Raw genomic sequence first — 20,026 nt, forward strand, 5'->3', positions numbered from 1 at the left:
TCAAGTACTTCAGAAATGACACTAGGGTGCAGCATTGGCCCTTTTCTTTGTGCCAAAGTAACAAATGCAAAGTAAACAGAACATAATTTCAGTGTAACAACGCCAGAAACCAAGAAGTGAATTCTAAAGGCATAAAAATTCTCAAGGCATAAAACATATAGAACTTTAGGGCTTCTTTTGTGCTGGCAACCTGGGGTATCAGGCCTTTGCCAAAAGTGCAACTGGTTTTCCCTTGGAAGCAAGTCAAACATGTTTGCCAGAGGTTCTTTTGGGTCCATCTCACTGGCTTCAGATACTGAGAGGCACTAACAACGTTAACAAGTTTGCAGATCCTGGGTGGACAGAGTGCCCAGGTGACATCAACAGGGAAAAGGTGGTGATGGGTTTCAAGGGCTGGCAAGCTGTCTTCAGCCAAGATCACTATTCCTTCTAACATAGTCACTGGTATGTCTGACTGTCCCAGTTACTGCTTCAACAAGGTTTTCACTGCACACAGATTATATTCAACAGTAACGGGGAAGAACAGATGGGGGTTCATCATTGTATGAGCAAAGAAGCTGACACCTAGGAGCAAGAAAACAGGAGTTTTGTCCTGAATCTGTCCATCTTCTGGAGAAGGGGGAGGAGGGGGAGGAGGAAGAAGAGGAGGAGGAGTGGCAGTCTCAGCAGCTGCCCTGGACCAGGGAAGGCCCCACACAATAAAACCAGCAAATATTTTTCAGGCCTTGAAGCCATGGGGTTCTTATTCCATGGTGGTACTAACAAGTTTAGTAGACAGCTTTCCAGTCACTAAAAGAACAAATTCAGGTTCCGGGTTTATTCCAACCGTCTTCAGTAGTCATGCTTGAGTAGATAGTATCAATATATTAATTATTTTCTTTAGGGGTAGTTTTCACCAGTTTGACGGACTGAAAATAACATAAAAATCACTGGGATTTTTATAAAATGTTACAGACCAATGATGAGGGCTATTTTTTGGTTCTAGAACTCTCACTTTTTTCTTACTTCACTCCAATTCTGATGGGGCTTGGCAAATGCATCATGTATCCCAAGAGGATGCCATTCTTTATGCTCTGTGAGAGGAAAAGCCCCGTCTCAACATTCTAGAAACATGAAAGCATATATATGCCCACAGGCACAAACATGTAGGTATGAATGTAACTCTGCAAATTATCAACAAGATAAGTGACAGACAATTAGAACCAAAGAATTTGAGCGCAAGAAAGGAGATCTTACAATTTACGTCTAAAGCTTCATGACTCAGGAGAAGTTAAGGAACAAAAAGGTTAAGTGATTAATGATGAATTATAATCATAGCTGCCATTCTTTTTTTTTTTTCATAGCTGCCATTCTTAAAGCATTCAGGCACCGTGTAAGTACTTTACGGGCGTTTTAAAGGACTTTCTCAAGATTGCAAAGTTATGTAGCAACAGACATACAATGAGAAGCTAGGATTCTCATTTCTTACTTCTAGTGCTCCAAAGAAAAATGAGTAGTGTAGCATACCATCGAAAACAAAACAATGCGAAACCAATCTAGATGACTCAATGGGGATAGTCAATGGGAACAGGAAGCCCAGTGGGCAAGGATGGGTTACCAGGCAACCAAACGCCCCACCTCTGATGGTGGATGCATATGAAATGGCCCCAAGCAGACAACACATCTGAATTACAGAACTGGAGCTCAGCCAAGTGGAGAAGGAGGATCAGCGGAAAAAGCCACATGAGCAACACACAAGCTTCCAGAGCAGACTGGTTACGCCACACGCCATGATGGGCTCTGCATAAAACAGCAGGTCTGCCATGGCCCCACTCACCATACAGATAATAATAACACTGAGGCAGCAGCTTGGGGGAGGAAAGACAAGAAATAAACATTTTATATGAATGTCAGAGGAAAGGCACTGCAAATGTTTTAATGCTATGAATGCCAACGTGAAATTACAATTACTACTTACTCCAAGATTTTTCCAAGTTGATCGACATCTGAACTTCCACGAAAAAGAGGCCTACAAGAATAAAAAGATACATATTAAACAGGGAATATTCTCAGGTTACATTTCAATCATATTGGTCATTACCATTGTTTACAGGAAGCAAAACATTCTTGAAGGGTGAGACATCTTTCCTCTGGTCAATGAAAATTTTCCTTGCATTTGACTTCACGGGAAGGATCCCTCCTAGGTATCTGCTGGTACCTGGCTCTCGTGTCCTATCATCATTCTGGGTATCCTATTCACGCTCACTGCATATACAGGCCCTAGTTTCAAAGTTCTACCTAACTTTGTGATAGGGTGGAATCCATCACTGCCCTTGTCTGAACTGAGGGGTGCGTGGGCTTCTTTGAAACTGTTCTTGGTCAGATTCTTCTCTGAGCACCTCTCCCTCATCTCTCTGCTATCACAGGACTTCCTGTGGGCTCTCCGTCTTCCCATGGGTCCTGATGCTGCTGTGGTATACCTCTGGATCTATTTTTCTGATTTTATCACTTTCCCTTCTTACAATATTAGCCATCATTATGGGCTTCCGAGTTGATTATGAACACACAGCCTCTCAGTGTCTACACTGAGCATTTAACTGGCAATTAAATGAGCTCACTTGGTGACATTGTTGGCATTTTCCCAAGTGGATCAATACTCCTCAAGGGCAAGAACTTCTCCAGTTTGCTCCTGATTTTTGTCATAGTGATTTACCTGAACAGGTGCTCGGTCAATAAATATTTAATATATTCCTATGGCACACATGTGTATGTTTCCTAACCCCTTAATCAATGACTGGCAACCATATTTTTCAACAATAATGTGCCTTAGAAAATATTTATAGCCTATTACCAGGGATATTTTTATAATGTTATATATCAGTTATAAATATTATGCATCTATTTTAGAAAAGCCAAAAATGGAATCCTAACAGCTATTATTTCTAGAACCCTAATGTTTTTTTTTTTTTTATATATATATTTTAATTTTTATTTATTTATGATAGTCACAGAGAGAGAGAGAGAGAGAGAGGCAGAGACACAGGCAGAGGGAGAAGCAGGCTCCATGCAGGGAGCCCGACGTGGGACTCGATCCCGAGTCCCCAGGATCACGCCCTGAGCTGCAGGCGGCGCTAAACCGCTGAGCCACCGAGGCTGCCCTCAATAAATTTTTTTTTTAATTTTTTTTTTTTATTTATGATAGTCACAGAGAGAGAGAGAGAGAGAGAAAGAGAGAGAGAGAGAGAGGCAGAGACACAGGCAGAGAGAGAAGCAGGCTCCATGCACCGGGAGCCCGACGTGGGATTCGATCCCGGGTCTCCAGGATCGCGCCCTGGGCCAAAGGCAGGCGCCAAACCGCTGCGCCACCCAGGGATCCCCTAGAACCCTAATGTTGAATGTGACATAATGCCATGTGCTCCCCAAACATTATCTCATTTAATTCTCACAAAAATTTCAGGTGCAAGGTAGTATTATTATTACTATTTTCTCATGAGCAAATAGGATTGGAGATGTTTCATGACTTACTTAAGGACAAATAACAAAATGCAGACTTAAAATTCAAACAAGGTCTGTCTTGCTCCAAAGCCTATCTGCTTCATTACTAAATTGTAATACTTTTTTTTTTTTGGTTACTAATGTTCTCTACATTCATAGATGGTCCCTACAGCTGAGCCTCTAGGGTGAAATGGCACAGAGACAGTGTGAAGAGCCCTTTATAGAGAACCCGTGTTTTCACAAGCAGGTGCCTATGGGATTCTGTACTTAAGACTGCTTTGCATATGTCCAAGGTGTCTTTAAATTCTTGCCCTGCTTTAACAAAGAACAAAGCAATTCACCAGACTGACTGAAGTTCTCTATTCTTTTCATAAACTTATTGTCTGATGGCTCTTCTACATTTTTTTAATTGTTTTTGTTTAAAGATTTTATTTTTAAGGAATCTTTATATCCAACATGGGGCTTGAACCAGATCAAGAGTCGTACACTCTACTGACTGAACCAGCTAGGTGTCCCTTAATGAAGTTTTATCATTTTTTATTTTATTTTATTTTTATTTTTAAAAGATTTTTTATTTATTCATGTGAGACACAGAGAAAGAGAGAGAGAGGCAGAGACACAGGCAGAGGAAAAAGCGGGTCCATGCAGGGAGCCTGATGCGGAATTCGATCCCGGGGCTCCAGGATCATGTCCTGGGCCGAAGGCAGGCGCCAAACCACTGAGCCACCCAGGGATCCCCCATGAAGTTTTAAATTTTAATTCCAGTATTGTTGATATACAGTGTTAGGCCCTTCTAGATTTTTACACTCCTCCCCCAGTGCAATTTTTTATAACTGTTTTGGTCACATCTTAATTGATACACCATTTTTTTTTTCCTTTCCAAAGTACAGAACTTGGGTTGCACAGAAAACAGTGCTCTTTCTTTTCAAACTCATTTTTCCTTAATGTTAAAAGCATGAAATTATATAACGAAGTATATTAAGCATTCTGAGGTTTGGACAGACGCAAATCACCCATCTTTGTTTAGCAGGTATCTCAGATGGCTCGAGTGATGGGCATGTCAGGTCAGCAAGCACAGAGGGAACAGAGGGATCATGTTTAATCTGATGAGCTGGTTAAGCAGCTTTGTAAATATGCCAAGCCCCTCACCCTTCATGAAGAAGACTGGTATCCACAGTGAAATTATCTGAGGATCATGGAGCAGTTTAAAATCAACTGGCCATGGCCACTGGGAAACAGATAAAGCGGATTGACTTGAGTGGATGTTGTTCCCAGGCAAAAGCAGGAGACCATCTCTCTCTCCTGAGGTGGACACTGATACCAGGGCCTGAGGAGGCTCAGCTGCAGCAGCAGCTCACACCCCTCACTGGTTTGGTTTTCAGCTACCTTTTTGTTTTTCTCCCTTGGCAATATTGTAACTTTTTTTTTTTTTTGCTAGTTCCACAGTGCATTTAAGCAAGGGCTTGGATATTTTATCTTATGTTTGCTGCATGTTGTAGCAGAGGGCTTTTAAATCATGCAGTCTACCATACTGCCAGAACCTAGTCTTACCTCTATTGGCGGGACTTGGCTCACAGAATGAAATGACCCTTACATCCTTGACTTAGAATTAGCCCAGTAAATTGGCCTGCTTTAATGAGTTTAAGAAGCAGAAAGGTCTGATTCATAACCACTTCTCTGTGACCTGCTATGGGGAATACTAGCAACTTGGAAGCAACAATTCAGTGTATAGAATGTCAGAATGACATTTGCCCATAAGAAGACCTGGCATGTGACTATGAGGTCTATTAATTTGGCTTTATGACAGATATGGATTGGCATAAATTATATAGAACCACTAAGTCCTGACTGCATGCAATGAACTCCTATGAAATAGATCTCTGTGATGTAAAAACATAATCAGTTACAAGATAATGGAAATGAATCACATGAAAGGGGGTAACAGGCCTAATTGCAAATGATACTCCTAGTTGACCAAAAGGCAGGTCATGAATGTGAACAAATTCTTAGGACCATCCATTCAGTTTTGTGCTGACCATTCTCAAGTTTGTAGGAGCTGGTTTTGTGATAGAAGATGCTACGTTCATTAGAAGCATGGAGAGTTACAGTGGATTTAGAGGCAAGATGAAAGTTTTCATCATGATGAATTTTTGGGGTGCTATGATATAATACAGAAATGTAAGAATAAAATTGTTCAGTTATATGATACAATCTGTCTATGAATAAGGCTCCATGGTCAAAAGTCTTGGCTGTCAGGTCTCTGACCTGTGTGCATCATGTACTGAGGATTGTATTTTCACTGAGGCTGTTCTGAATATTTCTTCCTCCCTCAGATGAGCTGAGTTAAATATCCTTTAATTCATATAATTTATGCCATATTTTAGGCGGACAATTATGGACATTTTTGGCTACATTCTTTGGTTTGGTGGTGAGGGAGAGTTTAATTCTACTGGCTTGAATAATTTTATAATTGTAGCAATGATTCAGCTAAAACACACACATACATGAGTCAAACTTGGCTGCTTCTTTATAACCATGACACAAGGCTGAGCTGGAAGGAAGTAAAGGGTGGAAGGACCAACATGGGGGAGAATACCCAGAAAGACTGAGACACTGAGACTGGGCTAGAGATGGCCAGACAGCTACAATGTGAGGAAGTCCAAAATAACTCCGAACTCCGTTTCTTCCTATTACCTAAACATCTACCTCTCCTGGAAATCCTAGGGTGTATTTATATGGGCCTGTCGTAAAGACTGAAGACAAAAAGGGAATATATATTACAAAGGTTTTATATTTTTATATTTTAGAGGTTCATAAAAATTAAAAAGGCATGCATTTTTTTGAGTTATTGCAGGGAGGGGATCCACTAAGCTATCTTCAAAGCCTTCCAGGTGACATACTTACTAATTTTTTAAAACTAATTACTTAAAAGTAAAATTAACAAAAGAGATATTCTACTGAAAGCAGTACATCTGAAGCCTAGTTTTATATTTTTCAAAACATTTCTTCTTTATATACGCATTTTTTGGGGGGTTAACCAGCAAGAACATCCCCACATAAAAACTGCAATTGTTTTACTGGATTGATATACTAAAAAGTTCCTTTATTATATGGGTCATTACTTAAGGTGAGTAACTTTTATGCAGTTTACTCTATCAAAAACTATAATTAATTACTTCAGATGACTTTTCAGTAGTTTAAACCAAGTGTTTGGGTAAATGGTGTACAAACATTATCTACTAAAGGCCTTTGCTGAATCTACATTTCATGGATCCATTCCTAATTTTATACTTTTCTTTTCTCTTTACCTAGCCTATGACCTTCCTTCTTCCTCAGAAGATTTTCTCCATGCTTGCTTCTTGAGACTATTACACCCATTTGCATTAACCTCTCTCTCAGTTTCTCATGGCCCCAACCTCTTTTCTATTTAAATTACCACATTAACTACAGAGGACCCTACTGGAAGACTATGCCATTCTACCCTTTGAATCCAATTTATTTGACAAATAATATCTAGGGGGAAAATATCTGAAACTGAACATTGCTATGTTTTTACGGAAGAGAAATTTAGGTTATTTCCAAGTATTTTCTTCAAATATCGTCCTTCACTATTATACTTGATAATAGTTAATGCTGATAAGATAACTTTCTGCAAACAATAAATTTTAATTTATACATATAAGCATTTTTTAACTAACAGGAGATTATTGTAAATAAAACAACAAATTGCATTCATTTCAAACCGTAGCAAAGTCAATTTTCTTCTAAAATGACTGTGGGCACTCTCATGCCAAATTAAGTATGGTTCTTGGGGTTTTCATTAGCAAGGATTTTTCCCAAAGCTTTTTTGAATTTGTGAGAGTTTCAGCCTTAATGCACACAAACCCTGTCCAACATGTTGATTTTTTCTGGATATTTTTTGACTGGGGAAGGGGCATATGAACTGTTCTGGGTGACTCCCTACCTGGCTTATTTCTTTCTGAATGACCTTAGGAAAGTCACTTAGTCTCTCTAAATCTTATTTGCTTTATCTGTAAAACGTCCAGTTTATAGTAGAGCTACACTAAGTGGCAACTAAACACATACATACTTTCTCATACTCATACATGGTAGATACCTCTGTTGTTCGTGGCCATTATTGTACACAAATGATAAAATATTTCATGCAGTGAACAAGAAAGGAAGGGGATACTTGTCACCACATGGTAGATGCCCAAATCATATTAATGGCTAATAGTTCTTCTTCTCGGGTCACTATTCCCTACACCTGTTAGAACTCTTACACATTTATCATCAGGAAAAGAATGAATGTCAACATTTCCAATAAGCTTTGATTAATTTTGGATCGGCAATATCATTTCTTCCTCTGTACATAGTTTTAGCAACACTCACCACGTCTTTTAAGCATGAAGTGAATTTTCTCGGGTCAAATTACAAAGGGTACCAAGTTTCAGATTACATGCCTTTTTAAACACACTAAAAGAATATATAAATATCATTCATAACCTCAATAAACAGTGGAAAACATTTAGAAGTAGAGTATGTTTTCTAGCAGATGAGACGTGTATGCTGATATGTCTGTTATAGAAAGGAAATGATTCATGCATAAGGGAAGATGAAAGGTTTTGTTTAGTTACAATACTTTCATTGTACTAAAAAGATGAGGAAGTCATGGATCACCCTATAGAACACCTCTGCAACCTGCATTTGACCTGCCGTTACACTTTCACTGCCATCTTTCTTGATGAACAGAGGAATTGTCCATGTTCATACGTGACCTTTTGAAAAATATTGCTTACTATTTTATGCTTGCTCCCATGTTCAGTTCTAGAGAGAGCTGTTATCTGTTAAGTTAAAAATGTTACCTTATCACTATACAATTTCCACCTATTCAAATAACCAGATTAAGCAGAAAATCAATTAAGTGATTTGCTTCATAAACACTGAGTGATCATCCACTAAGCACACATGGCTGCATAGGTGCTGGGAGATAAGCCTTTTCCCCAAATATATATTAAATGTAAATATTATGTAATATATGGTCTTAACATATAATATACATATATTTAAATTATATTACACATTTTAATATAAATATAAAATACATTAAAATGTAAATTTACAGTAGTTATAAGTAAATATACATATTACATACTACCATAATGATCCTTGCCTCTGTGGGAGACAAGAGATACAAATGTAGGATCTTGAAATAAAGAAGTTTATTTCATTTTACTGGTGGGAGATAAAAGCTCAAGATAATAATTTAATCTTCACTCGAATGTTGGGAGGTGGGTCTGATTAACTGCATTTTATAGATGAAAAATAAAGAAACTTAACCAAGGAAACTGCTCACTAAGTGGTTAAGCTGGTCTGACTCCTAATGAGGAGCAAACAGAAGCAGTGTTTTAGAAAGATTAATATAGCAAAGGTTTACTGAGTCATTCAGAGGGGACGGGGACAGTTAGGGAGGCCAACGGGGAGGTCAGTGCATGAATGAGATGACAAGGACCTAAACCAGGGGGACAAGCAAATGGGAAAGGGCATAAAGACATAAAAGGGAAGGTGATCTGAATTTGGTAAAAGACTGAATACAACTTGGGAGAAACAGCATGGTTTTAAGTTTGCATTATTGGTAAAGCCCGGCTGAATGAGAAAGGTATGGAGACGGAAGTATGGGGAGAAAACTGGAAGATAACTGACTGACTTAATTTTAAACATATTCCTTTATAACAAAAAATAATGTATAAAACAACACTCTGAAATCTAAAAATGAAAAACATGCAAAAGATAGTTAGGCCTGCCTAGGTATATACCCAACAATACCTGCAATGTATGTGTACACAAACACTTGTACATGAATGCACACAGCAGTATTATTCATAATAGCCAAGAAGTGGAAACATCCCAAATGTCCATGAACTGACAGTGGGATAAAAGAATGTCATATAGCCATACAATGGAGTGTCATTCAGAAGGAAAAAACCCCAACGCTGTTACTTGCTATATAGTGCCGCATATATGGAATCTGTTTACCTCATCTCTGCATTCCCCCATCTTATGCTAACCTACTTCTATTACTCAGTTACTTGTTGGTCTGCCCAACCAAACTGAAAACTCTCTGAAGCCAGGGCCAAACCTTACTTGCTTTAGTATCCAGGGCACATAATTTACCCCTGCTTTGTTCATGACTGGCACTCATTTAATAAACAGGAATGGTTACTGTTCCTCCCACTGAGAAGGCTTTCTCTCCCTTCTTCCCATCAACCTCGGTCCCTCCCACCTCAAAACTTGTGTCCTTGGTTTCACTCTGGATAATTCAAGTGCAAGCATGTGTGTTTGTGCAGATATGTATATGTGAACAGATGTATGTCCATTTAGAGCCCAGACCGATTTGATTTCTATTATTGTATCTGTTTATGCTGTAACGAATCTGTGGCACTAGAAGACATCATCCTGCAAATAGTGGGTCTTTAAAAACAGGGGCTGGTTGACAATGAAGTCTCCTACATCTAAAATCTCACCCAAACCATCAGAGAAGCAGCAAGAGGCATGCAGGATAATAGGAACTTTGCCCTGACCTGCTTTACTTTACCCAGGTATGCAGGTCATGGATGGGCTTCTTGGAAGACAAAGAAAGAGAAAGGTTGAGAAGAAGTGCAGCAAATACAACTGAGAGTGAGGGATTAGAGGGGGTGTGGGTATGAAGGAGGCTCTTGTAGGAAACCAGCCCAGAAAGGAAGGGGCGCTGGTGGGAAAGAGCATGGGAGAAAAATAAAATTAAAGCCCAAGGAATACAATACAAGGACACAGGTAAAAAGAAGAATCTGAGATGTAGTTCTGTTGAATGAGCCAGAGACCCAGAGGAAAAAGCATCTCCTACCAGGGAAGGGAGGTGCCGCTGACAGGACAGAGCAGATGAATACAGCTTAGAGAGCGTGCTGCCCTCTGTCCACAGCAGGGGACTCTGAGTCTGGTCATTTCCTTACAAATAAATAGCTGAATTAATTTTTCCTTGTTACCAGATGTGAATAATTTATTTCTCCACAGAGGGCTCATATTTTACTGGACTAAGTATGAGTAACTTCCTTGAGAGAGAGAGCAAGCAAGCACGAGAGAGGCAGAGGAAAACCCCACCAATTTTCAATTCAAAATTGAGAATTAAAATTAAATGGGACCTCAACAAACCACTTGAGACTTCTGAAACATTACAAAACTTACAAATTAATATACTTACTGACTTAGTCAATTTTACAGATGACTCAAGAAGCCTAAGTGGTCAGTCAGATAAAAAAAAATATTTCTAACCACTTCAACAAGTATTATCTATCATTTGTCAGAAATAATTATTGCTCTTAAATACTTATTCAATTAAAGAGTCGCCTTTCTGTTGTTGCAGAGCTATCTTTTCTTGTCTCAGTTATGGCTCAGGCTGCCATAACAAAATACCATGGGTTGGGTGGCTTATGCAATGGAAATTTATTTCCCATAGTTCAGCAGGCTGGATGTCCTGGATGAAGGTGCTGACAGGGTCAATGTTTGGTGAGGATTCTCTCCCTGGTTTGCAGACGGCCACTTGTTTGCTGCATATTCACGTGGTGGAGAGAGAACAAGTTCCCTTGGGTCTTTCTTCTAAGGGCACTAATGTCACCATGGGGGCCTCACCCTCCTGACCTAAATAACCCTAAGTAATCCCAAATCTAATCTCTAAATAATCCCAAAGTTCTGATGTCCAAATAACATCAAAACCAGGGGAAGGGACTTCCATATCTGAATTTGGTGGTGGTGGTGGTAAGACACAAACGTTCAGTCTGTAACACTTCCTTCCTCACATTACTAAATATAGTATCTTTCTGACTTTTAAAATCAGAAAGCTGGGCAGGTTCTTGTCCAATGGGAGCAACAAACATGATTTGTCTCATTCTGTGTTTGGGGTGCAAGTACTCATTTTATATACTTTTTGGTAAGTTTTCTTGCCAAAGTACATGTTCATGACTCTCACAGTGCCTTCCTTATCTCTTGCTCTCCAGTCACACTGCTCAGAGAAGTTCCTAAGGCAGGAAAGACATGGTCATACATCAAGTACTTTCTACAAGGCTGAGTTCCTTGTTTTATTATTACATTTTCATCCTTACTGTCACCCTGATGTCAGATCAAATACTACACAACTGCATCTGAAAGAAAGTTTTAGCAGAGGGAAAAGAAATCTGAGTCAAACCTATGAAGCAGTAACTTGCAAGGGTGAAGCATTTATATTAGAATTACTCATTACCAGGTAATTGGAAGCAAGACCAGAACCTGTGACCCTCACTGGAATCACCTCACTTCTCATGGGCAAGCAGCTTCATTAACAGCCAGACATCTCAGGCTCAGCACTCTGGGGAAAGCTGTCTTCTGTTTGTCATATAAACCCATAGCAGGAATCTTTCTCCTGTATGAAAATTCTAGCTATAATATTCACTGTATTTTATGTTGGGCATGAGAAACTTTAATGATAACATGCTGGAAAATCATTTGGGGCAAGAGTGATGGTGGTGTGTGGAAATACAGAGAAATGATCAGAGATTACTAGGCTCCTGACTGAATCAGTGCCATAGATTAATTAGTCAGGCTTTGATTATTAACTGGGCTCAGAGTTTATCAGCTACCTTTACTCTGAGGAAGAACTGTGAACTAGAGATATCCCGCAACCAAACTGGAAGCTCATTAGGCCCCATCATAAAATCATTTGTCTGCCATTCCTAGCTCTTTTTGATATTATGCCTTCCTAGGAGAGAGAGAAAAACTGTAGCAGGGAGTTAGTTGGTCCATGAGTGAGAACCTTGGTACCCAGGCTCCTCAATACGTGGCCATTTGGGTAGAGCACCCAGGAATACGGTGATCAAGCAGCTCAGTTTGCCCACGATGGCTTTAGGTTAGCACTGAAAATCCTGTATCCCAGGAAGCCTCTCTGTCCCAGGCAAAATGGATGGTTGTCACCCTATACAGGAGACCCAGAACAAGAGGCTGTAGGAAAAGGAATTTAGAGAGAGAGAGAGAGAGAGAGAGAGAGAGAGAGATATCTTTTTAAAAAATCATCATTGTTATTTCTGAGGGCTGTTTTGAAAAATCAGATGAGCATCTTTCAAAACAGTAAGAATGAAGGTGGTCCAGACAGGTTTCATTCTTTTTTTCTTAACAACTCACTGCTACTATGTGATAAGGGACTAGATTATTGGTAAGCTCTCTCCCCATACCATAATTTAAGATGTTATTACTCTCAGCAAATGACCTGGTATATACATTTGATCCTTGAGCAACACAGGTTGGGCTCACTTATGCACGGATTTTCTTTTTTACAGTATGGTAAACATATTTTCTACCTTTATTGGAAGGACACAGTATATAATACATCTAAAATATGTGTTAATGTTCATAAGGTTTTCAGTCAATGGTAGGCTATTAGTAGTTAAGTTTGAGGAGCCAAAAGTTATGCATCCATTTTCCACCGAGCTGGGGAAGGGTTTGGCACCCTTAACCCTTGTGTCATTCCAGGGTCAACTGTACGTTTTGCCTAAGGCAAGAGGATTGCCAGTCTATAGGTCAAACGGTCTGAGGGAAATGCATGGTCTAAAAAGGCAGCCACCAAGAGATGGAGGTGGAGCTATTTATCTAAGATGACAAGAAGTATTTTCATCTTGTCCAATCTAATTGATTGGTAGCAACTGGCTTCGAGCTGGCCTGAGAAACAATTCTAAAGTGCTGCCTGGTGTATGCAGGAGAGTATGGAGATTATCAGCAAAACATATAGAAAACAAACTAGCCAAATGGACTGAAAGTAACCCAAGTGAATCAAGTTTTCTCTCTCTGATAAACTGACATCAAAGCAATATATATACAAGGAATAAAAGTTAGCAAATGTAAAAGTTAGCCCATCTAATAATGACACATTCCAAGACCAAGTATTACATATGTCATGGTAACAGAATTGTGGCTTTCAAAGGCACTTCTTCATTTATTCTAGGAATCTACCAGGCTTTGTCTTTGATACAACATTTTCACCAAAGAGAGTCTTACAAGCTCTAATGTGGATATGTCTTTTAGTATATTAATTCTGAGCACCTCTAAGCTCATGTACACATGCTTTCTCCTGCAAACACTCTAATACTGACATCAACCATCTGTCATCAAAATGACATAATCCAGGGCTGAAGGTCTTAATGTTGATTTGGGGGTTAAATAATCACTACAAATTTTCTCAAATAGAAGTGTCTATTGGTTGAAGTGGCTTTTTTTTTTTTTAAAGTAGTTTTACTCAAAAAAGAACCAAAAGTATCCCTCAAAGAATATTACAAATTATCCAAAAATATCCTCAAATTAGATTCAATCTTTGATTAAAAATATTCCAAATAGCAGAAGACTGATTTTCTCATTTTTTCCTTAAAAAAAAAAGAAGCCTGCTTAGCATACAAAAGGGTATTAGCCCTGGAATGTTAGTGATGCTGTCTACGCGTGACACTAATATTGAAATATCAGTGCAGTGATCAATCAGCAGAAGTTAGCACTTGTTTTCTCAGGATAGAATTTTATTGACCCAAGAGCCATCTTAATTTTTTAGAGGCTTATTTATTGCATTTATATATATATATATATATACAGGATTTAAAAAAAATTTACCCAATTTCTCCGAAGAAAACATCTTGTGAGAATTTTAATACAATAACACACACGGGATATAGATATTAACTTTGAAAGAGTCAAGACACAGAGCATTGCCATGGCAAGGATCTTTCATGTTGTTCTTTTAGAGCCACATTCACTTCCCTCCTGCCCCCACCTCTCCTTAACCTCTGGCAACCACTAATCTGTTCTGTATCTATAATTTTGTCATTTTCAAGAATGTTATATAAATGGAATCCTGCAGAATGTAACCTTTTGAGATTGGCTTTTTTCTTTTCTAAGATTTATTTATTCATTTTAGAGAGAGTGTATGAGCAGGTGGAGGAGCAGAGGGAGAGGGAGAATCCTTGAGCAGACTCCCTGCTGAGCAGAGATTTTCCCCACTAGAAGCTGGATCCCAGGACCCTGATGATCACATATTTTTAATATTTTTAATGATGAGTACTTAAAAAAAAATCACAAAGCATCACCTCAATTCTTTTCTCTTTTTATATACAAATGGGTAAGATAGCATCTCTAAAGATCTCCTCCTTTTCAACCAAATAAGATGGCACCATACCCTAGAGCAGGATCTGAATTTGGGCTCTATAGTCCTTGTTTTGAACCTGAAGAGACAAGAAAGTGCCTAGCAGTCATAACAAAGCTGTGACTAAATACCACTCAAGCCTCTATGATGACAAGAATCAAGGACATATTTAAAAAAATTATTTGCACACACATTTCTATCTACCCTTTTAGACGGAGTTTTATTTTATGACAAGGAGTGGTAATTTTTTTTTTCCTTTCTGAATGGTACAGACAACTGGTATCCTGTATGAATATAATATTCCTATCCAGCACATTTTGGGTAGAATCCAATAATGTGTGATAACTCAACAATTTAGCACAGGAAGCAAAGCCCACAACATTCCTTAGAAATTTCACAGACTATCTAGACAGAACAGACCCATTTGAATGGGATTTTTTCAGTGATATTTGAAGAATGCAATTTTTTAGGGTGGACATACTGGGTTTGTGACGGATGCAAACTTAGATATGAAAAAAAAACACAATTAAATGATTCAGACTCCTGCGTTGTGCTTCCACAGACTTTATTTCTGCACAGGTCAAACAAAGGAAAGTTGGTGTTTGACAACTGTGGGTGACTCATCAGAGGAAGTTCTTACCATATGGATGTGCTTGTTGAAATAAAGCTGGTTAACAAAGCCAGCCTGTTTTCTCCCTGTGGGCCAGTGAGGGTTTCATTTTAGGAAATGGAAGTGTCAGTGTGGACAAACTGTCCTCAAGTATTTATAGCATAATGTGTAGTTTCCTTAAACTGTCTTTGAACAAAGAATATGTGAATGAAAAGTAAGATATACATTTCTCTTGGGTTATTGGAACTGTATTCTGTTTATAAAACCTATTTAGCACTGTGACCTGGGCATAATGTGATAGGAAAGTGGTATAGCTACCCTGAAGTATGCTACTGGTTTCCCAACAAATTTTAAGAGCTCTTTATTCATTAAGGAAATTATGCCTTTGTTATATTCATTGCTAACATTTTCTCCAAGATTAGCATATCCTTTTTAACTTTGAAGTATTTGCATTTTTTGATGAAGTTTTCAATTTTTATAAAGTATATCAGTATTTTTTCTTTGTGACTTAAAAAGAAAGATTTATTTTATTTATTTGAGGTGGGAGAGGGGCTCAGGGAGAGGGAGAAAAAGCCTTAAGCAGGCTCCGTGCTCAGGACCCTGAGATCATGACCTGAGCCAAAACCAAGAGTAGGGCGCTTGACTGTGCCACCCATGTGCTTGCTCTTTGTGACTTTTTAATGCTTTGAAAGTCTATTCCATTCTAGGGTCAGAAATATTTCCTATAGTTTCTTCATCCTTTTATGGTTTCATTTTTAATACTTAACTCTTTAAACTACTTGTTAATTTGTTCCTTGATAAGGAACAGACAGACACTAATCAGATTACCATTCTTCCCCACCTTTAACAAGTTGACCAGTTACCCTAACTTATTTGTTAAATAAATCATTCTGTCCTGCAAATCATGTAAGTTGGGGTCTTTTTCCAGATTCTGTATTCTGTTCCATAAATGTCTATCACTTCTGCTGGTACTAGATTTTTTTTTTTTTTTTTTTTTTTTTTTAGATTTTATTTATTTGAGAGTGAGAGATTGAGAGTGAGAGAGTGAGAGTGAGAGAGAGCGAGAGAGAGAGAATGAGTAGGGGGGGGAGGGCAGTGGGCTCCCTGAGCAGGGAGCCTGATGTGGGACTCAATCCCAGGATCCTGGCATCAGGACCTGAGCTGAAGGCAGACTCTTAACCGACTGAGCCACCTAGGCACCCCTAGATTGTTTTTGTTATTGTAGCTGCAGAATGCATTTTAGTGTTTTGGAGTGGAAAGCTTTCCTTCATAACTAAAAAAAAAAATCCTTTGCTATTTTAACCAATGTAACTCTTCAAATGCATTTTAGAAAATCCCACTGGGATTCTGATTGAAGTTGCATAAACCCATGAGTTAATTGGGTGAGATCTTGTATCTTCTCAATATTCAATCTTCTCATTCAGGAAAATATATTCTCTTTCTAACATTTAACTATTCTCCACATCTATGCAGGTATTTTATATCTCTCAATCAAATTTATAGTTTTCTTGATATAGGTCCCACACATTTGTTTACATTAGTCTACATTTTTTATTTTTACTGGGAATGAAATGCTACCAACTAGAGAAGCCAACTCTGGAGAAACTGCCACTCTGTTGTCTGAGGTCATAATCCTGACTGTTCTCTTGAGTCATGGATTATTTTAGATTTGAAGAGTGAAAGAAGAAAGAAAAGAGGGACATGTTGGGGGGGTGGTTTATATTCCTAGTATGAAGACTGTAAACCGCTCAGAAAGGCTTTAAAGGTTAAAAAACATGTAACCAAAAGCACTGGGGGTTAGTAGAAAAGAGAGATAATGTGCTAATAAGCAATCAGAATGATGACTCACTGCATTGGATCATCCCTGGGAAACCACCTACTAAGCAGAATTAGCAGTGAAGGCGTTATTTTTGGTATAGGATTCACTGCTACTTCCTCTTGGGGGAAAAAAAACCCCAACTTATTAAATTCTAGCTCCCTAGAACACTTGAAAATGGTCATCCTGGCAGATTGGCCTGTCCAGTAACAATGCTATTTCTAGAACAGGGTAGGTTCCCCGTAGAGACTTCTTTAGAATAAGATAGAAGCACTTAGCCACGTGTAATGGAAAGGAGAATAAACCAGGAGGCAGAAGCCCCATCTCTTAATGCTGGCTCTGTAACTGATTAACTAATTGCTGAGTGCAGGCAGGCAGGCCACTTCACCTCGGCTCATCTGTTAAAGGACAGGTATCATGGCTTTTTTTCTGCCCCACTCTATACTGCAGACATGCTACAAAAATAATAAACTATGTGGATGAAGCAGTTAGAACAGCTGAGAAGTAAAATCAGCTTCTCAGTAGAAGTAAGGCCATCAATCAAGTAGCAAATATAATGAACTCTCATTCCAGAGTTATTCGTTTTTGTGTAATACTGTGTTACCTACCCCCATCTGCACCCCTCCATGATTTCTTCTCTTTTTCTCACAGTGTCTAAACGTGCAAAGAAGATTCATTGCTGTTGTTTTGGCCGTATGTCTGGACGAAATCTCTGAATTTAATTTACTCATGATATTCTGCAGGGCTATTCACAAAGATCACTGGCTCAGAAAATTTGAAGATGATGCAGTCAGGAAAATGATAAATATGGGGTGGGGGTGGAATATGTTTTCTTATCCAGTATCCATGGTTAGTAAAGCTAATTAGACCATTTCCTCTCCCCATTCGATATAGTAGTAAATGAAACACTCCCTCTTTCCGAAAGCATTAATAGTTAGAATGTGTATTTCCCCAATTAGCAGTGAGTTTGAACATTTTATTTCTTTTTTAAAAGATTTTATTTATGCACGAGAGATAGAGAGGAGGGACACAGGCTCTATGCAGGGAGCCTGACATAGGAATCGATCCCAGGTCTTCAAGATCAGGCCCTGGGCTCAAGGCGGCGCTAAACCGCTGAGCCACCTGGGCTGCCCTTCCTTCTGTTTTTGTTTTTTGTTTTTTTAGATTTTATTTATTTATTCATGATAGTCACAGAGAGAGAGAGAGAGAGAGAGGCAGAGGGAGAAGCAGGCTCCATGCAGGGAGCCCGACGCGGGATTCGATCCCCGGTCTCCAGGATCGTGCCCTGGGCCAAAGGCAGGCGCTAAACCGCTGCGCCACCCAGGGATCCCCTGTTTCTTTATCATGGGTAACACTTCTGCGAATTTCTACTTCACAATTCTAACACAGCCATATACACTTTGCTTAATGAAATGGGTAAGAACTATAGGTAAGACATATTTTGCTAATCCCTACAAGCAACTCTGAAACACAGTCATTACTAGCCTAATTTTATAGATGAGGAAGCTGGGGCTCAGGACAGTTTTGTAATTTAACCAGACAAGTCATGTATGTATGTGATTAAGTGTAGGAGCTGGGATCAATATTGCTAATCACGATTACTTATTGATACTATTTTATCACACGTTAAATGCAATCTACCATAGCACATTAAAAAAATGCATGTTTGAATGTATGTTCCCAAACAAATATTAAAGTCAATCTTTGGCCTCAGCATGATATCTTCGTTTTATTTACAAAACAAATGAATTTATAAGAATGAGGAGGTTGTGGGCACATGACTACCAATGACCTGCTTACTGCATATATCTGCCACGTATTTGACTTCATAAGAGAAGGGTATTATGGACGAAAGGTTTTATGTTACCCACATAAATGAAAACATTTGGTTAAAAAAGGCACTTTCAGGTTGTGTTGCTTTAGCACATAACTAATACACACCTTTGATTCCTTTGATTTTGCATGCTAAGAAGTCTAAAGGGTATTAACATTTTTCTTTATGTGGTAACCAAACTTCTCTCCTCTGTTAATTTACCTAAATATATCTTTAGTATGCCTTTGATGTTCTTATTTTATTAGCATGAGTACTACTTTTTTTACGCATGATTAATTTCAAAAGATAAACCTGGCACCTGAGAGAAGGAAGTCCCCGATACCAGGGAAGAGTCTTTAGGCCGAGCTTGGAGCAGCTGAGTAACACAGCCTGCTGATCCCACAGCCCGTCATAGTGTTCTACTGTGTCAGGTTTCACCAAGCCACTCATTCAGGCTGAACTTTCCTGGTACCTCTCCCCACTTGTTTAGGAGTTCTGCCAATGCCTCGATAGAAAGACACTTCAGAGCAAATGTGGCATTTAGCCTGCAGGGTCTTGCTTTGCTTTTGCAAGGCATGGGCTCTGACAGGCAGCAGGACAACACATGTTGTGTGGACCCTCCAGGCCAGGGATACATTCTAATGCTGCTCTACCATCAGCTAGCTGTGACCTGAGAGGGTAACATGAACTCAGCCTTAGTTTCCTTAGTCTACTCCTTGAATATCCCAGGGAACATCATTTACATCCTAAATTATAATAAAAATGTCTACAAATTAAATTTCCCCACTAATGCTTCAAAACATCTTTTGACCACCAAAGTTAACCAGCTCTTGGATACTGATATGAAGAAAATTACTAACTTCTGCTTTTTAAGAACTACCATATCTCTTCAAATGTAAGATGCTACCAATCGATCGCAAGTTACATCCTGATTCTAGAAACAATCAAATGTGAAAAAAAAAAATGAACATCTCAGAAACACTGAAATACAGTAGAAGGGCTGATAAAATACTTATTTGCTCATTAGGAGGTAGTGAAATGTGCCAGGTGTACTGTGTTCTGACTCTCCTCAATGTAACTCCGGAACTTACGGCTTTGATTTCTTTATAGATCCATTTAATTTTCTGG

At 38.8% G+C, this 20,026-nt stretch overlaps 1 protein-coding gene across 5 annotated transcripts in view; it reads right to left on the reverse strand.

Annotated features, from left to right (window-relative positions):
- Positions 1–20,026, reverse strand: part of CDK6 (cyclin dependent kinase 6) — a 240,253-nt gene that overhangs the window by 15,283 nt on the left and 204,944 nt on the right. For all 5 annotated transcript variants that reach the window (XM_038556823.1, XM_038556824.1, XM_038556826.1 and 2 more), the window contains exon 6: positions 1,958–2,008. In XM_038556823.1, coding sequence (XP_038412751.1) covers positions 1,958–2,008 — 51 coding nt within the window. The remainder of the gene's footprint in view (positions 1–1,957; positions 2,009–20,026) is intronic.

Source organism: Canis lupus, chromosome 14 (genome assembly GCF_011100685.1).
Source record: "Canis lupus familiaris isolate Mischka breed German Shepherd chromosome 14, alternate assembly UU_Cfam_GSD_1.0, whole genome shotgun sequence".
Taxonomy (NCBI): Eukaryota; Metazoa; Chordata; class Mammalia; order Carnivora; family Canidae; genus Canis; species Canis lupus.